General features: G+C 38.6%; 1 protein-coding gene across 2 annotated transcripts in view; it reads left to right on the top strand.

Annotated features, from left to right (window-relative positions):
• Positions 1 to 278: 278 nt before the first annotated feature.
• The window catches only part of man1a2 (mannosidase, alpha, class 1A, member 2), a 72113-nt gene continuing 55473 nt past the window's right edge, over positions 279 to 16918 (top strand). The window contains exons 1-3 of one of the 2 annotated variants that reach the window (XM_086091818.1): positions 279 to 737; positions 3014 to 3546; positions 9647 to 9908. In XM_086091818.1, the coding sequence (XP_085947944.1) occupies positions 3233 to 3546; positions 9647 to 9908 (576 nt within the window). In that variant the 5' untranslated portion in view covers positions 279 to 737; positions 3014 to 3232. Of the gene's footprint in view, positions 738 to 1937; positions 2099 to 3013; positions 3547 to 9646; positions 9909 to 16918 lie in introns of those variants that run through there. The other variant, XM_086091819.1, reaches the window with a different exon arrangement.

Genomic DNA, 16918 nt, shown 5'->3' with positions numbered 1-16918 from the left:
TATTAATATTATTTCTGCATAACGGATGATAACGTATTCAACTGTTGTCAGGAATGAGGGAATGAGGTATAAGAGCACTTTCTAATGAAAGGGCGCTAAAGATAAATTATGCGTTGATTGTTTGTAGGATCAGAATAAATAAATTAATATTGTGACATCAAAACAACATATGCTTAGTTTCTGTACGTGTTCAGACACCAGTGTGATCCGGTAATCTTGCTTAATTGTAGTTTTCTTTTAATGCATGTTGTACCTCAGGCAATTGTCAGACGGTTCCTAGAACACGGTTACAGCGCGATCGAGGAGCGGCAGCAGTAGCAGGGAAGCTTCAGACTGTCGGTCCACGGCTCAGGCCGGATCGAGCGACCTCCCCCTTTATTTTTTGGCCAACGCACAATTGTTTGATGGCAGCATGAAATTATCGGTTGCATCATTTGCCTTGTCCAGGCGGCTTGGATATCGGAACGCAAGTGAGATTTTGGCCGAGAAAATGAGAGCGGCTGTGATGCGGCACGACAGCGACTAAAGACCGCCTCTGTCGGAGGCTTGGGCTCACCACAAGGCAGACTAGTATTAGCAGCCTAGTAACGTAGCTAACGGAGCCAGCCCATCGGTCTGTGACCGTTCGGCGTAGGACATCGCCGCCTTCAACTCTGCGAGCGATGATGTCAGCACGCTAAACGTGCGTGCGGATTTATTATTTTCCTCAGTTTACGTCCCTCTTTGAATTCTCCCCGGTAAGTAAGAAATTTTTACTAAACGGGTATTAGCCGCTCGCAGGCTAGCATGGTAGCTAGCTAGTCCGCTAATCGCCTCAGCTAGAATGGAACTGTCAACGAATGAACTTCTGGTGAGGAGACGTCATACAACAAAACGAACGACTGCACTGCATCACCTTGACCAAATAACGCTATTCTCTTATTATTATTATTATTATTATTATTATTATTATATATATTTTTTTCACACCTTGGTTACTCGTTAAAGTATCTGCTTGTTATCGCCGCCTGCGTTGGTGTTTCTAAAGTAGCGACTCGCATCATGATTACTAACTCATCCATCCATTTAATGAACGCTTGGATTGGAAGTGAACGTCTGCTTTGCATGCACCGTCACGATCGTGTGTGTTTTAAAACCCGAACAGCCGCTAAGCGTTTTGCCCGAATCCATTTACACCATCACTCCTGCAAAAAATATCTGCTTCTGTCGGTTTGCCATAGCATTACTGTGCATGGAATGTAGAGGTTCTCAATTTTCCTATGGGACAAATCTATAACGTTTCATGTATAAAAGCTAAATGTCTTTTCGTGTTTGAAAACCGACATAAATCATCACCAACATGCATGTGCACCTTTCTAATCATGATCATTTGAACCTTAGACAATACTAGATATATCGGCCCAATATTTTTGATGTATTGTGAGTCACAGTGTCCCATCGCGGTTGAGCTTCTTTTTTATTTATTAAAAACATTTTTGTTAACATTTTCTTTAGAATAGACCCCCTGTGCTACTCATGTTGTGCTTGAGGCTAACTAGTACCAGCTGGCACCATTGGGGAAAAACGTGTTTTTGGACAATGCACAACCATCAAAGCAAAATGCATCATTAGCTTTAACTATCATTTACAGTTTTCTAAATTACGAAGTTGACAATTTCTGTTTCAGCGATGCATCTTTTTTTCTTTAAAAAAAATCTCTAAGTAAAGTATTCAGGGGCAGCTGCTTCATTTATTCAAATTTTCTTGCATGGCGCAAGGTGCTCTTCTTGAAGTCTGTTACTTAAGTCAGTTTTTGTTAGTCTTAAAGAAGATTAGGACAGCCAGTTTCTGAGTTAAACAAGTGGTAATAACAGTTACGTAATAATAAACATAAACGTTGTACTGTATGAGGGCGGCAAAACACTTTTATGTTTTCAGTTGCTATGGTCACTTATATATTTTGTCACACAGGGTTTGACGTGCCATAGTGTCTTTGAGTATTTATGGGCCATTCTGTGCCAAATCACCCAGTGGGTTTTTATTCAAGTAGATTTGGATTTTAATGAAACTTGCTGTACTTTGCGCACCTCCAGCACATCTGGCAATTTGGAAACAGAAGGTAGAGTGCGTTTGGTCTTAAAGTGGGCACATATCAGTTTTCGTGTCAGGGCAAATGTTAGTCTAGCGTGTTTGAGACTGCCTAAAAGGACGCCTGCTTTGAAACGCAGGTGATTAACTCTAAAATTTGACAACAATGTGGGATAATTCCTCTGAATCACTGTAAAAATCAAGTATCAAGCTAACTGGCCAGTTGGTGTTTTCCCTGCGAGGTCTAATTGTAACATAACTGCTTAAAGCTTAATGAATAAATATAAAGAAAATACAAAGTCATTGGGCCCTGATTGTGCTCTTGCAAATTGCATGAGTCAAAGTCCATTAGTTTCTCCTATGTGACAGATCCTCATGTGATAGAGGCAAGAAAAACAACCAGTTTGTTGCATCATGTTTTGTAAATCGCAGTTGTTGAAAAAATTTTTTTTCCGTGCAATTTAAGTTTAGGCAGTGTTTATAAGGCAGAGACGGATTATCAACCGGGTTGGTTATCGGCGCAGATTTTGGGCATTTTAACGAATATTGGTATCGGCCTTTTTTCAAAATCTGACGGTTGATAAAATGTAAAGGTAAAACCATTTTAATCTCAGAGAACTATTTATTTAAAATTTCAGTTAACTTTATGAGATGCTTTGTTCAACATTAAAACAAATACATGTGTTTTTAGGTTCTTTTTTTGGGGGGGGGGGTGTAAATTACGTATATTGTCTAAGATTTAAAAAAAAAAAAAAGTTCACATTTTGAAAGACCAATAAGCATGAATGCTTTAAGACATTTAACAACAAACTCTAGATTGGCATTTGTATTGTAAAAAAATAAACTGATGCCAATATTTTTTTCGTGATTGTGTGGAAATCCTGTTTTATTGATATTAATTAGTATGTTAAATTCAAAGTTACGTTTGTTTGTTTTTTTCTTTCAGAATGGTGATGACTCTTTACCTGCTCACCAGTCAGTCCTTCATTGAGGGACCTCTTCCTTTTTTGATGTTTGGACTTGGCAGCACAGGCATGAGATAATAAAGTCAAGCAGCTGCAACAAACGACACCTGCGGCGCTCGTGACGGCTGCCGCAGCCCTCCATCCCTCCCGCCTCATACCCTCCTGTCCCGCTGCTCGATAGCCCTTCAGCAACCCTCGACATGACCACGCCGGCGCTTTTACCGCTCTCTGGGCGCCGTATACCCACGCTGTCGCCGGGTGCCTCCTCCTTTCCGCACCACCGCGCTACCTTGAGGCTCTCTGAGAAGTTCATCCTGCTGCTCATCCTCAGTGCCTTCATCACCCTGTGCTTCGGCGCTTTCTTCTTCTTGCCTGACAACTCCAAGCACAAGCGCTTTGACCTGGGCTTGGAGGATGTACTCATCCCACATGTCGACTCGCCCAAGGAGGGCAAGCACGCTTCGGGACAGGTGGTCATACACGGTCAGGGAGGACATGATGAACACAGACACAGGTAAAGTTGTTTTCATTTTTAAATCTTCTATTGTTTCTTTAATGCAAGACAATGAGTTGGTGGGGAGAATACTTCAAATACCTTTTCAATCCCACTCACATGCCTCCTGTGAGCAAGAAAAGTCTGGGGACTCTGAGGTAGGTTCTTCTATTTCTGGAGTTGATGTCGCCAAGGTGGTTAAAAACTGCCATGGGTGGCAGGGGCCTGGAGTTTTAGAGGCTCTGGGTGTTGTGCTTTAAAACTGGCAATTTAAAAATAATGGAAAATGGTGATATGGATGGAGAATTTTTTTGTTCATAATCAACGTGTCCTTCAAATCACATTAATTCTATTTTTTTAAATTGGAAGATTAACTCATTCACTCCCAGCCATTTTCACTAAAGCAACCCCCTTCGCTCCCAGCTGTCTTACTGTATTTTGACTGATTTTGCACGGCCCACAGAATATTGTGTCCTATTGCTGTAAAAACATGGAACCTACCAAAAGAAAGATTAAAGTAAATTTCTGTTTCTGTTTTGCAGCAATTAGCATTAGAATATAGCTTAGTTTCATCATTATTCACAAATCTATTTAGAAATGTGAGTAAGAGATTTTTTTTCAACATGGCCCTGGTTGATCTCTTTTGCTCTGCTGCCTTCTGCTGGCCGTTTGTGTAATACTACCATTTCTTCAACCGTTTCTGCATTTGAGTGGTTGCATCAAAACCTTCTGTATGCTCTAGCTTAAAAAAAAAAACAACAACATAGAAATACGTCTTGCAATTTTAAGGAGAAATGCTATATTGGAATAGTCTATAAAAAGGTATTTCTTTAAAATGATCTGTGTTTTTTTTGGGGGGGTGGGGGGCTTTCTGTATCAAAAGTACAATTAATGTTGGTACTTGGTATCGGTGTTCTATAAAAACAAGGGCTGGGCGATCTGGCCAAAAAATAAAATCACAATTTTTTTCAGGACGAGTACGATTTTACTTGATTTTAGTCTGATAAACCCAACAAATGTTTCATTCATTCAAAAATAATTCCCGTGCAAAATGTTAATACAACAATAAGGTATACTTATTCTAAATCAGTTTTAACAAAAACTTAACATTCATAGAAAAATTACAAATCACAATAACGTGTAACCCAACACAAGAACAACTCTTAATAATCCAGAAGACAAAATTCGATTCTACGATTTAGCAAATTTTCAGCGATTCAATTTTCAAAATGACAATTAATTGAATTCATTTTATTTATTGTCCAGCCCTAGAACCTACCAAAAGAAAGATTAGAGTCTCTTCTTTCATCAGGAAAAAAGTATATTTCTATCTGTTTCCATTTTGCAGCAATCAGCATTAGAATATGGCTAAGATTCATCATTATTCTCAAACCTGTTTAGAACTGTGGATAAATGAACTTGTTTGCAACATGGTCACCTGCTGCCGTCAAAGCCTTCTGTATGCTTAAGCATAAAAAAAACATTTTTTTTTTTAAAGTAAATATGTCTTTGGGAAGTTGGTAATATTTAAAATAAAACGTATTTATACGTTTTGGGAGCAAATGAGTTAAAGAGACGCTTGATTGAGATGAACATGGGCACTTATATGAAAGGTGTCAACGTCACAAGAGGGAAGGTGGCAAGCATTACAATTATCCTGGCTTGTTTTGTCACGTTCTATTGTCACCCATGTCTAAAAACAGTGACCAATCGTCACTAAAACCTGCGTTATGCAGTATACACATTTCTACTCTTGTCCACCTAAACCTGTGAAAATATAAAAGCAATCGGCACATTATTTGGGATTGTATTGACATAATGTGAACTCCTATCAGCAAAAAACATTATCACCTACACCTAATTGAAAATATTGTGCTGGTTGTTATTTATTTATTTACTTTTACAGGTTGGCTTGGACAAGAGTATGAATTTTGGTGGTGATTGGTCTCCGTTTTTTTTAGACATTTAGCGACGCAAGCTTTGTTAGGCTACGTTCACACTGCAGGCAAATGCGACCCAAATCAATATTTTTTTTGCCCAATTGCGACCTGTATCTGACTTTTTTATGTCAGTATGAACGGCTCAATTCCAATTTTTTTCATGTATGACCTGGGTCGCTTTCATATGTGGTCCTACATTGGACACGTATCTGAATTTTTGCAATGCGACCGGAGTATCAACGACCAAGTCCAATATGCGCTCCACGCGGATACGACTTGGGAGACGTACGTGAATCAGCAAAGTTGTTTTGCGACGCGTAACAGTTGTGACTTTATATTTAACTTTAATCCCACTTGAACCATGAAGCATAAAGTTGACATTTGTGGTGATTAGGAGTATTCCATATCATACCTTCTACGATATTACCGGTGTATTTTTAGGGGTGATAAAAATTTAAACAGTGGAGTAACAGTTGTAGTTGGTTTTATTTTTAAAAGCTAATTTTCCAGGAAATGTATGTCATACACCAACCTTACACTGTATGACATTGGCATTTTCACGTAAAGATCAAATTTAGAAAAGATAAGCAGCTTTTGTGCATAGTGTTGTCTGTAAAGTAAAACCGAAAAGCTGTTTCACTTCATTTTCCATACATTTACTGAGAACTAAGGAATCAAACAAGCTGCTGCCGGCCTGCTATTGCTTCGCCAGTTATTGTTAGTGTTGCCTCACTGTAACCACTTGGGTACTGCGTTATAGCCATAAATCAGCATCATAGCTCCCCTGAATCAAATACAAGGCTTAAAGTGTGCACATTTATCATATTCAGTGCAATCTTATGTATCATTTTGTGCTTCGTTTGCCTGGCAGGCCACAAAAGTAAATCAATGGCAGTGCACCATCTTGTTAGCAGTTTGCATTCCAGCATTTTGTTTAGGGCAAGGATAGTGGTGAGGGCGGCAAGCATCGGCAGCGTGAAGGCCTTAATACTCAATTTCTGGAGTTGTTCTTGTCACAAGGACATTTTGAACATGTTGGCAACAAGAAAAGGCGTTTGTGACCATTTAAACTGTTGGTCAACGTCTTTGCAACTGTTTGCGACTTTGAACAAACACTGACTGAAAAATCAACATCCGCTACCCTTGCAAACACTCACAGACCTTTGTCGCCCAGTAGGACATTTACTGATGTACTTAAAGATGGTAAACTTAAAAACTTTTTTGCTGTTTTGACTCAAACTTGACATACAAAAATAGTGTTTGAAGCAAATATCATTACATTTGTCAAAAATGTTGCTTCAAGATACAAAAAAATGGGTACCTGCAACCACAGTGGCAATCGCAAGCATTATTAAGTATTAACATTCAAACCACCATACACAATGCTTGGGTAAACATTTATTAAGCAGGCCCACATTACATGTTTTGGATGTTCCTCCAACTTGCGGCGGTGGACCCTTCTAGGGTCGTATACTGAACTTTGGGTCAGCTCAGCCTCAATGAAGCAGGACTCCTCCTGTGCAATGTCACGCTGGAGCCATCTGAGGGTGATTGATTGTAAAAGTAGGACTTTATTGTAACACTGAATAGCAACACAATTGTTAGATAGATGGATACTTTATTCATCCCGTGAAAGAAACTAGTCTCAGCTGCAGTATTCACTGTTTGGAAAAAAATGGGAACAACCAATAAGTTAAAAGAAGAAAATATAGTTGATGCAAGAAGAAAACATAGTTGCTGCATGCATGTGTCTTTCTGCCCTTGTAAGACAAAGGAACATTCTTAGTTTTGTGCTTTGTTGTAGCTTTTTAAATTCTAGTACTATTTTGCTGATATCAACATACGGCTCTTGCCAGATGACATTAGATAGGTTTGAATAGAAATAGCCAACGATATTTACCAAGCACGAGTTACAATAAACCCAATGATACTGTGTCTTAGTGTGTGTGTACAAACGACCATGGCTCGTTGAAGTGCAGCTATGGTGAGAAATATTTATTTTTAGTCATATGTTTTTATTTTGGTCCTTGAAAATGTCATCAGATGAAAAGGGCCATTAGCACTACAATCTTCGAAGTCCTGTGTTTATTTAAAATGTGTGTGTGATGTGCATTGCTGAAATGTCACTGCTAATAATTTTGTCAGTGATTTATTCTTTGAAGTATTAATATTAAATATATATAAAATACTAGTGGGGGATGATAACAAAAAAATGCGAACAACTTTATTAATATTTATTTACTGTTGCGCATCAGAGCTTTTCAGATTGCTCATCGTCTCAGCATCTGAACTAAAGTGACAAGAGTTCAGAAAGTTCACAGTAAATTTTGTAGAGCAAATTTTACTCTTAAAAAGACTGTTCGCTCCCAGTCTAAACAGGGTAAACTTTATACTCGGAAGAGTAAAATATTTGAAGAAAAAAACAACAAAAAACAACAGTTGAGCAACAATCACAGAACCTTCAGGTTGGTCAACCTAACCACTGACCCATGCCACTCCTACTCGGTGTCAATATATTGCAGGTGTCTTGTGGAATCCTCATATATCTCCATTTTTGGTCTCCTTTGGGACATGTTAGCCAACAATAAGTCTAGCATACCTCAAGTAGTAGAGTGGCTGTCTTCCATGTGGATGTCTGTGGGATCATTCCTCAACCCTTGAGCGTTTTATTGTTGTTGTTGTTGTTGTTGTTGTTGTTTTATTTTAGTATTTTACTCTCTTCCAAGTGTAAACGTTTACTTTGTTGAGAGTGGGACCGAATATAGTCTTTTTAGAGTAAAATGTACTCTGAAATTTACTGTGTAGCAAAACATGTGACTATATGTTGTCGTTGACCTTTTTTTTTTTTCATCCTCTGACCCCGCTACATTAGTAGGATGCGGGATTATAATGTATTGTTCTTTTAGGCTGCAACAACTGATACATTTGTAGTTTACGAAAAAAAAGTTATTGGTATCAGTATGGAGGAGCAGGAAGTTTTCGGTATCGATGGGGGGAAAAAAACAGCTATCGTGCATCCCTAGTGCAAGGTAGAATGGAATCTCAATCCCCCAATATATTCTTTAGAAATAAATGTGCTGCCCAGTGTCATAAAGCTTGGTCTAAGTTGCAGATCATGGGTCTTTCAATAGGATGACCCAAAAAACACAGCTAAAAAGTAAAAACAAGAGCAAACATTACAGCAACAACTTAAGCCACATGAGCTTCTACTCAACTGCCAGGTAAACAAGCTCGTCTCCACCTGTTGAGTAGAAGCACCTGTGGCGAAAGCCAAACTGTGTCAAGGTTTTGTCTTTCTGGAACTAGATCCCCTAACCCTGTCAGAAGAACATTTTCAAGTGTACGGTTGAGTTGCGTTTTAAAGTTAACAAGCACACTGCATCGTGCGAATTTTGAGAAAAAGGCTTAATGCCTATAAAATAAAAAAATATTTATATATATATACATACATACATATATAAACTGTGGCAATTATTTTGATATTTTCCAGAGGTTGTAGTTGACATGAGTAGAGATCTGCATGTGAATTTACAATTATTACTTAAATTAGTATCATAAAATTTGTGTCTAGGTGTGAATCTCTTTCACATTAAGAAAGACCATTTTCTTTGTTTGTGACAAAGCTAACAGATTTACATTATTTCACTTGACTATTCACAAGTGGTGACTGTGATTATATACTAAATAAAGCAGCAACCAGAGCTGGAACGGACAGCCTAAGCTAACGTTAGCATGTGTCTTTATTTATTAGTTATTTTTAGCTATCCTCAAGTCTTAATACTAATCTTGTGTAAACTCCCAAACAGTGGGAGATGTTTGAACTGCGGGTGGGTAACCAATGCCATGTTTACTTGACTGTTTACATTTGAGTGGAACCTCCTAATACTTTTTCGATTAATTGTGTAGGCACATATGTGTGTATGATAATATTCAAGGAACAATGTCCAAGAGTTTTGTTTTAAATTGTACAGCTTTTCATCTCTAAAGCAGTCGCATGCTGATTTCTCAAAGAGCATGTATTTGCTCTTTACTCATTTAATTAGCTTTCACCACAAAGATACCTTTCTGCCCAATTACACTGTTTATCTAGTGTCAGGCTTGCTTGCTGCTCTTTGTGAAGACTAATTATCTGCCAGAGTGAAGAGGATATTCTCTTAACTTGTTTTCGCTGCTTCTCATAGAGAGGACGAGGAGAACCTCCGGGACAAGATTCGCGCTGACCACGAGCGGGCCTTGCAGGAGGCCAAAGAAAAGTTGAGAAAGTCACGTGAGGAGCTGCAGGCTGAGATCCAGACGGAGAAGAGCAAAGTGGTGGAGGACCTGAAGAAAAAGGAAGCAGGGCCGAAGCCCTTGCCTCCCGTGCCCATGCCCAAGGTGGTGGGCGTTGGCGATGGCGAGCCTCTCGAGCCTGAGGTCAAAGAGAAACGGAACAAGATTCGAGAGGTATGAATAGTCGTTGTATTCTTTAATTACCTCTGCTTTTGTATCTTTCCAGTAAGAAAAAGTAGGTACTATTTCTAGTACCTTTAGCTGGGGTTCCCAGTTTGGTGAGGCAATTCTTCAATATATGGGTGACTACTGGTTGTGCATTGGCTCATCATATTTGTCATCACTGTGTGATTGTAACAGTTGAGGAGACGCAGCTAAAATGATGACTAATAACAAAAGCCCACATGCTTACTGTATCTGCATTTTTATGACTGCGACCAAACGCATAAAAGCGTGCTGACCACAGGGGCGGACTGACCCACGGGGGTACCGGGGATTTCCCCGTTGGGCCGCAGTGTCTGGATTTTGTTTACTGAGCTTCTAAATAACCCATTTCTGGTGTGAAAGGTTTTGAAAATTTGTTCACATTTTAGTACAGTCACAGTAGCTGGCTTGGTTGATTCTGTGTGAATGTCACCCATTGGCTATACTATAGGATTTATTTTTTATTTATTTTTAGTCGCAGTGCAACCTTAAAATTTTTGTACCATGTTTAGTAAGGCAGGCATTAACATGGCATCCTAAAGTGCTTTGACGGTCAATGTCACAAGATTCTCTTCAGTTTGTACCACAAAAATGATGAGACCTAAATTCGCTTATTGTTTTGTATTTGGAACGTTGGAATGTGGCAGGAGGGGAAAAAAATGGCCTTTGTTTCGTGCGCATCCAGGGCTTCTCCAACTCAAATTCCCGGGCTGAATTTGGAGCCCAGTCCATCCCTGGCCGACCACGCATGCGCAAAGCATTAAAAAACAACACCGGATGCCTGCTTCACTTCACACGTGTGTGAAGACATTCGGTGGTCTATCCATGGGTTGTTCTCACAAAAAATGGTCCAGGAGTTTAACATGTGAACCCAAAACTAAACTTGTGCAAAACCGTTTAAAAAAATGGTATATGCATTAAATCAAACCTTCCTGCAGTGTGCCATTAATAAATATAGTTCACTCAGCCTTTTGTTCGTAGGGGACTGTTGAATGTCGCAACGTTCTCTATTGTTTCATATTGGATCAGTTGGTACAAGGACACCAAATACTGAGCAAGTACAAAATTATTTAAAAAAAAAAAACTATTCCCCTCTTACATCTCCAGTAACTTCATAACAAAGATTTTTAGTTGAAAAAATATGTAGAAAATTATGAATTTTGTTTTTGTTTTTAGGCTGCTCAACAACAAATTTAATTACCTCTATTCAAGGATAGAAGTAGAGCTGGGTGATATAACGATATATATTGTGAAGATGATAAAAAACAGCCAGATTGATTTTATGATTCACTCAAGGGAGTTCTCCACAATATCAATCTGGGACTACTCCACTGTGATTTGTTGGCCAGTACTTCTAGTTGATTGGATAATGCACGAACTTGTGCCCGTCTACCAAACTTTTGTTTTAACCAATCACGGCAAAAGGTGTGAATGTTGTCGTCGTCGTAGGAAAAAAAAAGCACGAACATCTTTACCAGATAAAAATGTACGAAGCGCCTCTCGCTGTTCTTCTTCAAGCAGGAAACTGAGTAATTCTGCAAGAACACAATTAATTGCAGCGTCCATACGTTCGTCCACCGGTGTCGCCATGTTAGGTTTGTTTGTTTCCCATGGCTTCGGCACTTTCGTGACAGCTGCATATCCCGAACCCAAACACAATGTTGCTTTGTGATTGGTCGGATCGATGAAAATCAGCGGCCTCCGTACATGATGGCGTTTGTGAACTCAAATACCGTGAGAATTAATCTTGCAGATCAAGGTTAAGAGGCTGGGTATCGTAAAGATTTAATCGATACTACTACTCTTAACGATACTGCTTATCAATCCAGTGCTTCGACGGTATTCTTATTTGTACTTTTATTTATGTTGTTTTTTTTACAAAAACAATTGTTTTTTAAATGAATAAATGATGTAAAATATAAACAAAGGTTTACAGAAAAATAGGTGTTTTGAACAAATTCTGATGTTAAATATATAAAAATGTAGTGCAAAAAGGAACAGTTGTGTAAAGCAACAAGAACAGTGCATAAGTTCTGCAAAAGCAGTAAACTATTCTTCTGGAGGAAGATCAGCATGATTACAGTGCTGGGCGTGCAGTCAGCCATCGTATGCTAAACTGCATTGCGAGAGTTTCGCGCCTGAGCTATTTGTTATTTCTGTCGTCCAGTGAAAAGTCTTGGGAAGATGATGGAATCCCTCCATTCCTCTTTGGGCATGACCAATCAACCCACGACTAACCATAGTTTTACATTAGTGTAACTATGGGATCGACTGGCAGTCGATTACTTAAGCTTGGAATATGGGACTTTATGGCTGTTTTGTTGAGCTGATCAGAGTTTTTAAATGCTCAGATGCAAAGGGTAGCAATAAGGCTAACCCAACACACTCTACACATAAGTATAAACACTTTAGAGTTAGATGGCATGATCGCCATTCTTATACAATAGTACGAATGATGTCGTAATATGATCTCACAGCACTACACAAGCATAAGAAGGGCATGGAGACCTGCCAATCATCCCTCTAACGGACGACGGAGTGGGACGGGAACATCTCATCTCCGATCATGATCTTCATTTTATTGAAGTTAGAAACGAGAATACAGAGGCAAAAAAGTTGCAAAATAACGTTCATATAGTATTGATAATAAATTGAAAATAATTTTTGGGTTAAAAAAAAAAGAAGCCATTTCCAACCAAGTCAGTACTAGAAGAGATGACAGTGTTGATCAAGTCTATCAGCCCCTTTGCAATCAGCTATTTGTCAGGTTTTTGAGTTCCATTAATTAAAATAATTTCAACAACAAAATTAGGGGTAATCACTTGACTACATTTTGAACTTGTCATTTAGTCTATGTGACAACAGTGAGGCAGCCAGACACAGTACTGTGCCAAATTGAACCATTTGGTCTGTCCTTTCTTACTTTCTCTCTAACTAGCACAGTTCCCTGCATAATTAACTCTTATCACGTCTCTTGAAACAGCACTTGGAGCAGGAATGGCTTGCACAGGAGGCTACCTCCATCTCCAAATGTCCCTTTAGTTCCCACTGTAAAAACCATTGCGAGAGCGCTGTCAAACTATATGTTGCCACGGCTCAGCACACTGGCTATTTCCTGCTCTAGAAGAAGAGACTCACTTGATTTTTATGTCTCCCCGTCATACCTGGATTTTGATCTTTTAGAAACCTGGGAGGTATGTACACTCTGCGTCTGTCAAGTTTGTGGTCTATGTTGACAGCAGCTGTAAAGTCATTGGTGATGGTCTTGAAGAGTATATCAGATTTGTTTTTTTCTTTTTACATGTATCTATGTACACAGAGCTATCAACACTCACACATTGAGCGTGAGACTCACATGAGCATGCTAAGAAAATGTATCATAAAAAAAAAAGGTTTTGTCATGGTTAGAAAGGGGCTGCTGTTTTGGCACTGTGATTGGACGTTGCTACGGTCAATTAAGAGGCTAGTTAGATTGCCTATTAGTCATGTGCCCAAACCTGCTTCCCTTGTGCATGCGCTCTGGTGTTCGTGAGTGCCTGTTTACTTGTTTAAGCACACACTATTGATGCAATTTTCAGTTACTGCTGTATTTTGACGGATAGTTGAGTTCTTTATTTGCCACTATGAGTGACGCACGAGTGTACTTTACTCGGTTTTATCATCAGGGCTGCAGCACCAGGGAAATGGTGTGCTGTTGTACTTGTGGTTCATCTTCATGTCACAGTTCATTGCTGCTGGTGCAGACGTGAGTCTGGGCTGAAGCAGTCATGGTGGACCCAACTGTTTGGTTTTTTTTGGTAAAAAAAACAATTACAACAGACTAACAAAACTAAAAAGTCAAGGGACAATTACTCTGTATATGCTAGTCCAGTCCTTCTGGTTTGAATATTGTGTAAGGATATATTAAAAATATATTTAAATCTAAGTTCAGCTATAACATTGTCATTCACAATTATTTTTCAATATATCCTGTACATTGCTATTGTAAGAAAGCTGTTTCAAGACAAGGGAGACAAATCAACTGAGAAGAAGGGACCTTTTTGTACACAGCTGTATGTCTGTAAATTTACTTTAATTGGCAGGTTTGTTATAAAAAATACTCTACAATACTGGAAATAACATCCATAAAAAAAAACTACTTTAAAGGGGAAGTCATCCCAGAAATATTCTTTACAATAATATGTTCTATACATTCCCACTAACATGGCATTCTGATTAATATTGTGTTTTTGGAATATGAATTATCCACAAGTTTAGTCCATCTCAGGATATATATATATATATATATATATATATATATATATATATATATATATTCATACGAGTGAGTGTCAATGTTTTTTTTGTCTTGGTGCCCTGCAATGACTGGCCAGTTGGAGTATTATAATTAGCAATGTTGACAGTATTACCAAAAAATTAAAATCTGTCCAGGGTTCTACGTTAAGACTTTTTGGGTGGGCCACCAGGCGCCAAATTGTGGTGGCCCTGCCGGAACCAGCATTGGCCGTGTATATCACTGGCAAGGTCCGATACCTCACATATGAGAATTTGGTCATTTTAATATAAAAAAAAAAATCTATACTATTAGTCGGTCCCATGTATGTGTTACTTTTGACAAATTATTCACCAATAAGTAATGGTAATAAAGATAAAATATAATGATTCTTGTAGTAATAATGAGACATAACTCAAAATTCTTGTATATTATATATTAAAAGTGTTGATTTTATCACATTTATTTATGAAATTTGAAGGGCCATGTGTATTTTCAACTCCCTGTAGAATACCTAATAAAATTAATTGAAAAACTAAATACGTAAATAAATAAAAAAGGAAAAATAAATATCTAGTGGCCATAAAAAATCCCAAATATGTGGTTGGATAAGTTATTTTCAAGGCACATGCAAGGTATTAAATTACATTCAATACCAGTCCCTCGTGAAGATAAGTGGTTAAGAAAATGGAAGGATAGACAACAGTGAGTGCTTCAAGTATGCACTCATAACATTACAGTCAATGGAGCACAAACTTTGAATTGAAGATAATATATAATGATTCCTATAGTAATAATGAAACATAACTCAAAATTATTGTATATTATATATTAAAAGTGTTGATTTTATCACATTTATTTATGAAATTTGAAGGGCCATATGTATTTTCAACTCCCTGTAGAATACACAATAAAATTAATTTGAAAAACTAAATATGTAAAAAAAATATATATATATCTAGTGGCCATAAAAAGTCCCAAATATGTAGTTGGATAAGTTATTTTCAAGGCACATGCAAGGTATTAAATTACATTCAATACCAGTCCCTCGTGAAGATAAGTGGTTAAGAAAATGGAAGGATAGTCAACAGTGAGTGCTTCAAGTATGCACTCATGACATTACAGTCACTGGAGCACAAACTTTGAAATAGCTGTAGTTTGCTCATCTCTCCAAAATTCTCAACCGATTTTCATTATTTGTTGTTAACTATGTCACAAGAGATGACACAAACGAATATGCCTCTTAAAAAAAAAAAAAAAAAGGGGGCGGGCTCCTTTGTCTCACTTGTTTAAACCCGGAAATAGCTTTTTCGTCTGTATGTGAAGCTTCTGTGCATTTGATGGGCTCTGCTTGCGGCGGCGCCCCATCATGTAACCGCAATTCATATTTGAATCCCCACAAAAAAAGTGGCCAAGACGTGCCACTTGTGAAATGGTATGGCAGAACCACACACATTGTTGTCAGTGTGTAAGCTAAGACAGTTAAATTGATCCTGCCGCGCGCTGTTGTAATGGAAATACAATGGAGGTCATCTGGTGCCGGGCCATGTGGTACATTGCCGTTCAGGTTTAATGGAAAAGTGGCTTTAGAGGCATTAGAAGTGCCAAAAGATGGCGGCCACTTGTCACGTTGCTATATTAATCCTAGTTGAGGCATAGGGACCAAGCCCTGTCAAGATTGGTAAAAATCTGTGAATAATTGGAGGGGTGGCGGTGTGTCAATTACTGTTATTTTTATTTTAAATTATTAATGTGTTAGTTTGTTCGAGCATGTTCCATGTTAATCCTGCCGATAAACCTCCACAGGGTGGTGGAAATACTTGGAAGGAGATGAGAAATCCAAATGACTCTTGAGGTTACCCGAGGCACGAGCTCATCCCGCCATCCAATGGCAACAATAAGCATGTCACTTTGAGCCTCTACTGTAGTAGAACAAGCTAATTTGTTTATTTTATTTTGCCCAAGTCCAACAATGTAATGACCTAGTACTTAGTTTCAGGCTTTAAGCGAGTTTATGAAATATTTGAGGAGGACCCACTTCTTCGGTGGTGTTTTCCTGCAGCGCTTTATTTTATTAAATGGACTCTTACGCTGTTCTCGTTAACATCGTTTAGCAATACATTACCATATGTGTTAGATGTTACCCACTTGGCATTTATTGCAGCCTGATCATTCTGGAAGGGGGGATATACCCCTTCTTCCTGATCAGGGTCTCTTCTTTTGTCCCCATATGGGGGTTTTGAGATGTTTATTTCCCTCTTCAGTTGGTTTATATTAAGGGATGTTAAAGTAAAGTTAATAAAGTAAAGTTAAAGTACCACTGATTGTCACACCCACCTAAGTGGGGCGAAATTCGTTCTCCGCATTTGACCAATCCCTTGAAGGAGTGGTGAGCAGCAGCACGCGCTCAGGAATTATTTGGTGATCTAACCCCCCAATTCCAACCTTAATGCTGAGTGTTAACCAGGGAGGCAATGGGTTCCAATTTTATAGTCTTTGGTATAACCCTGCCAGGGATTCAACCCACAACCTCAGTCTCAGGGCTACCACTAGGCTACTGAGCTCGGTGTCATTAATATATGTCAACTGTGAGGCTGTGAAGGCATTTGTGACTCTTTGAGATTATGAATAAATTTGACTTGAAAGTCAAGAAGAGCGTTTTTACTTGTGGAGGCAGCACTTCATATCCAATTTACAAGGAGATGCT

Source organism: Leptonotus elevatus, chromosome 12 (assembly GCF_054856555.1).
Source record: "Leptonotus elevatus isolate MCC_2025b chromosome 12, RoL_Lele_1.0, whole genome shotgun sequence".
Lineage (NCBI taxonomy): Eukaryota > Metazoa > Chordata > Actinopteri > Syngnathiformes > Syngnathidae > Leptonotus > Leptonotus elevatus.
The sequence above is the reverse complement of the archived record's forward strand: the minus strand, read 5'-3'. Positions and strand labels throughout refer to the sequence as shown.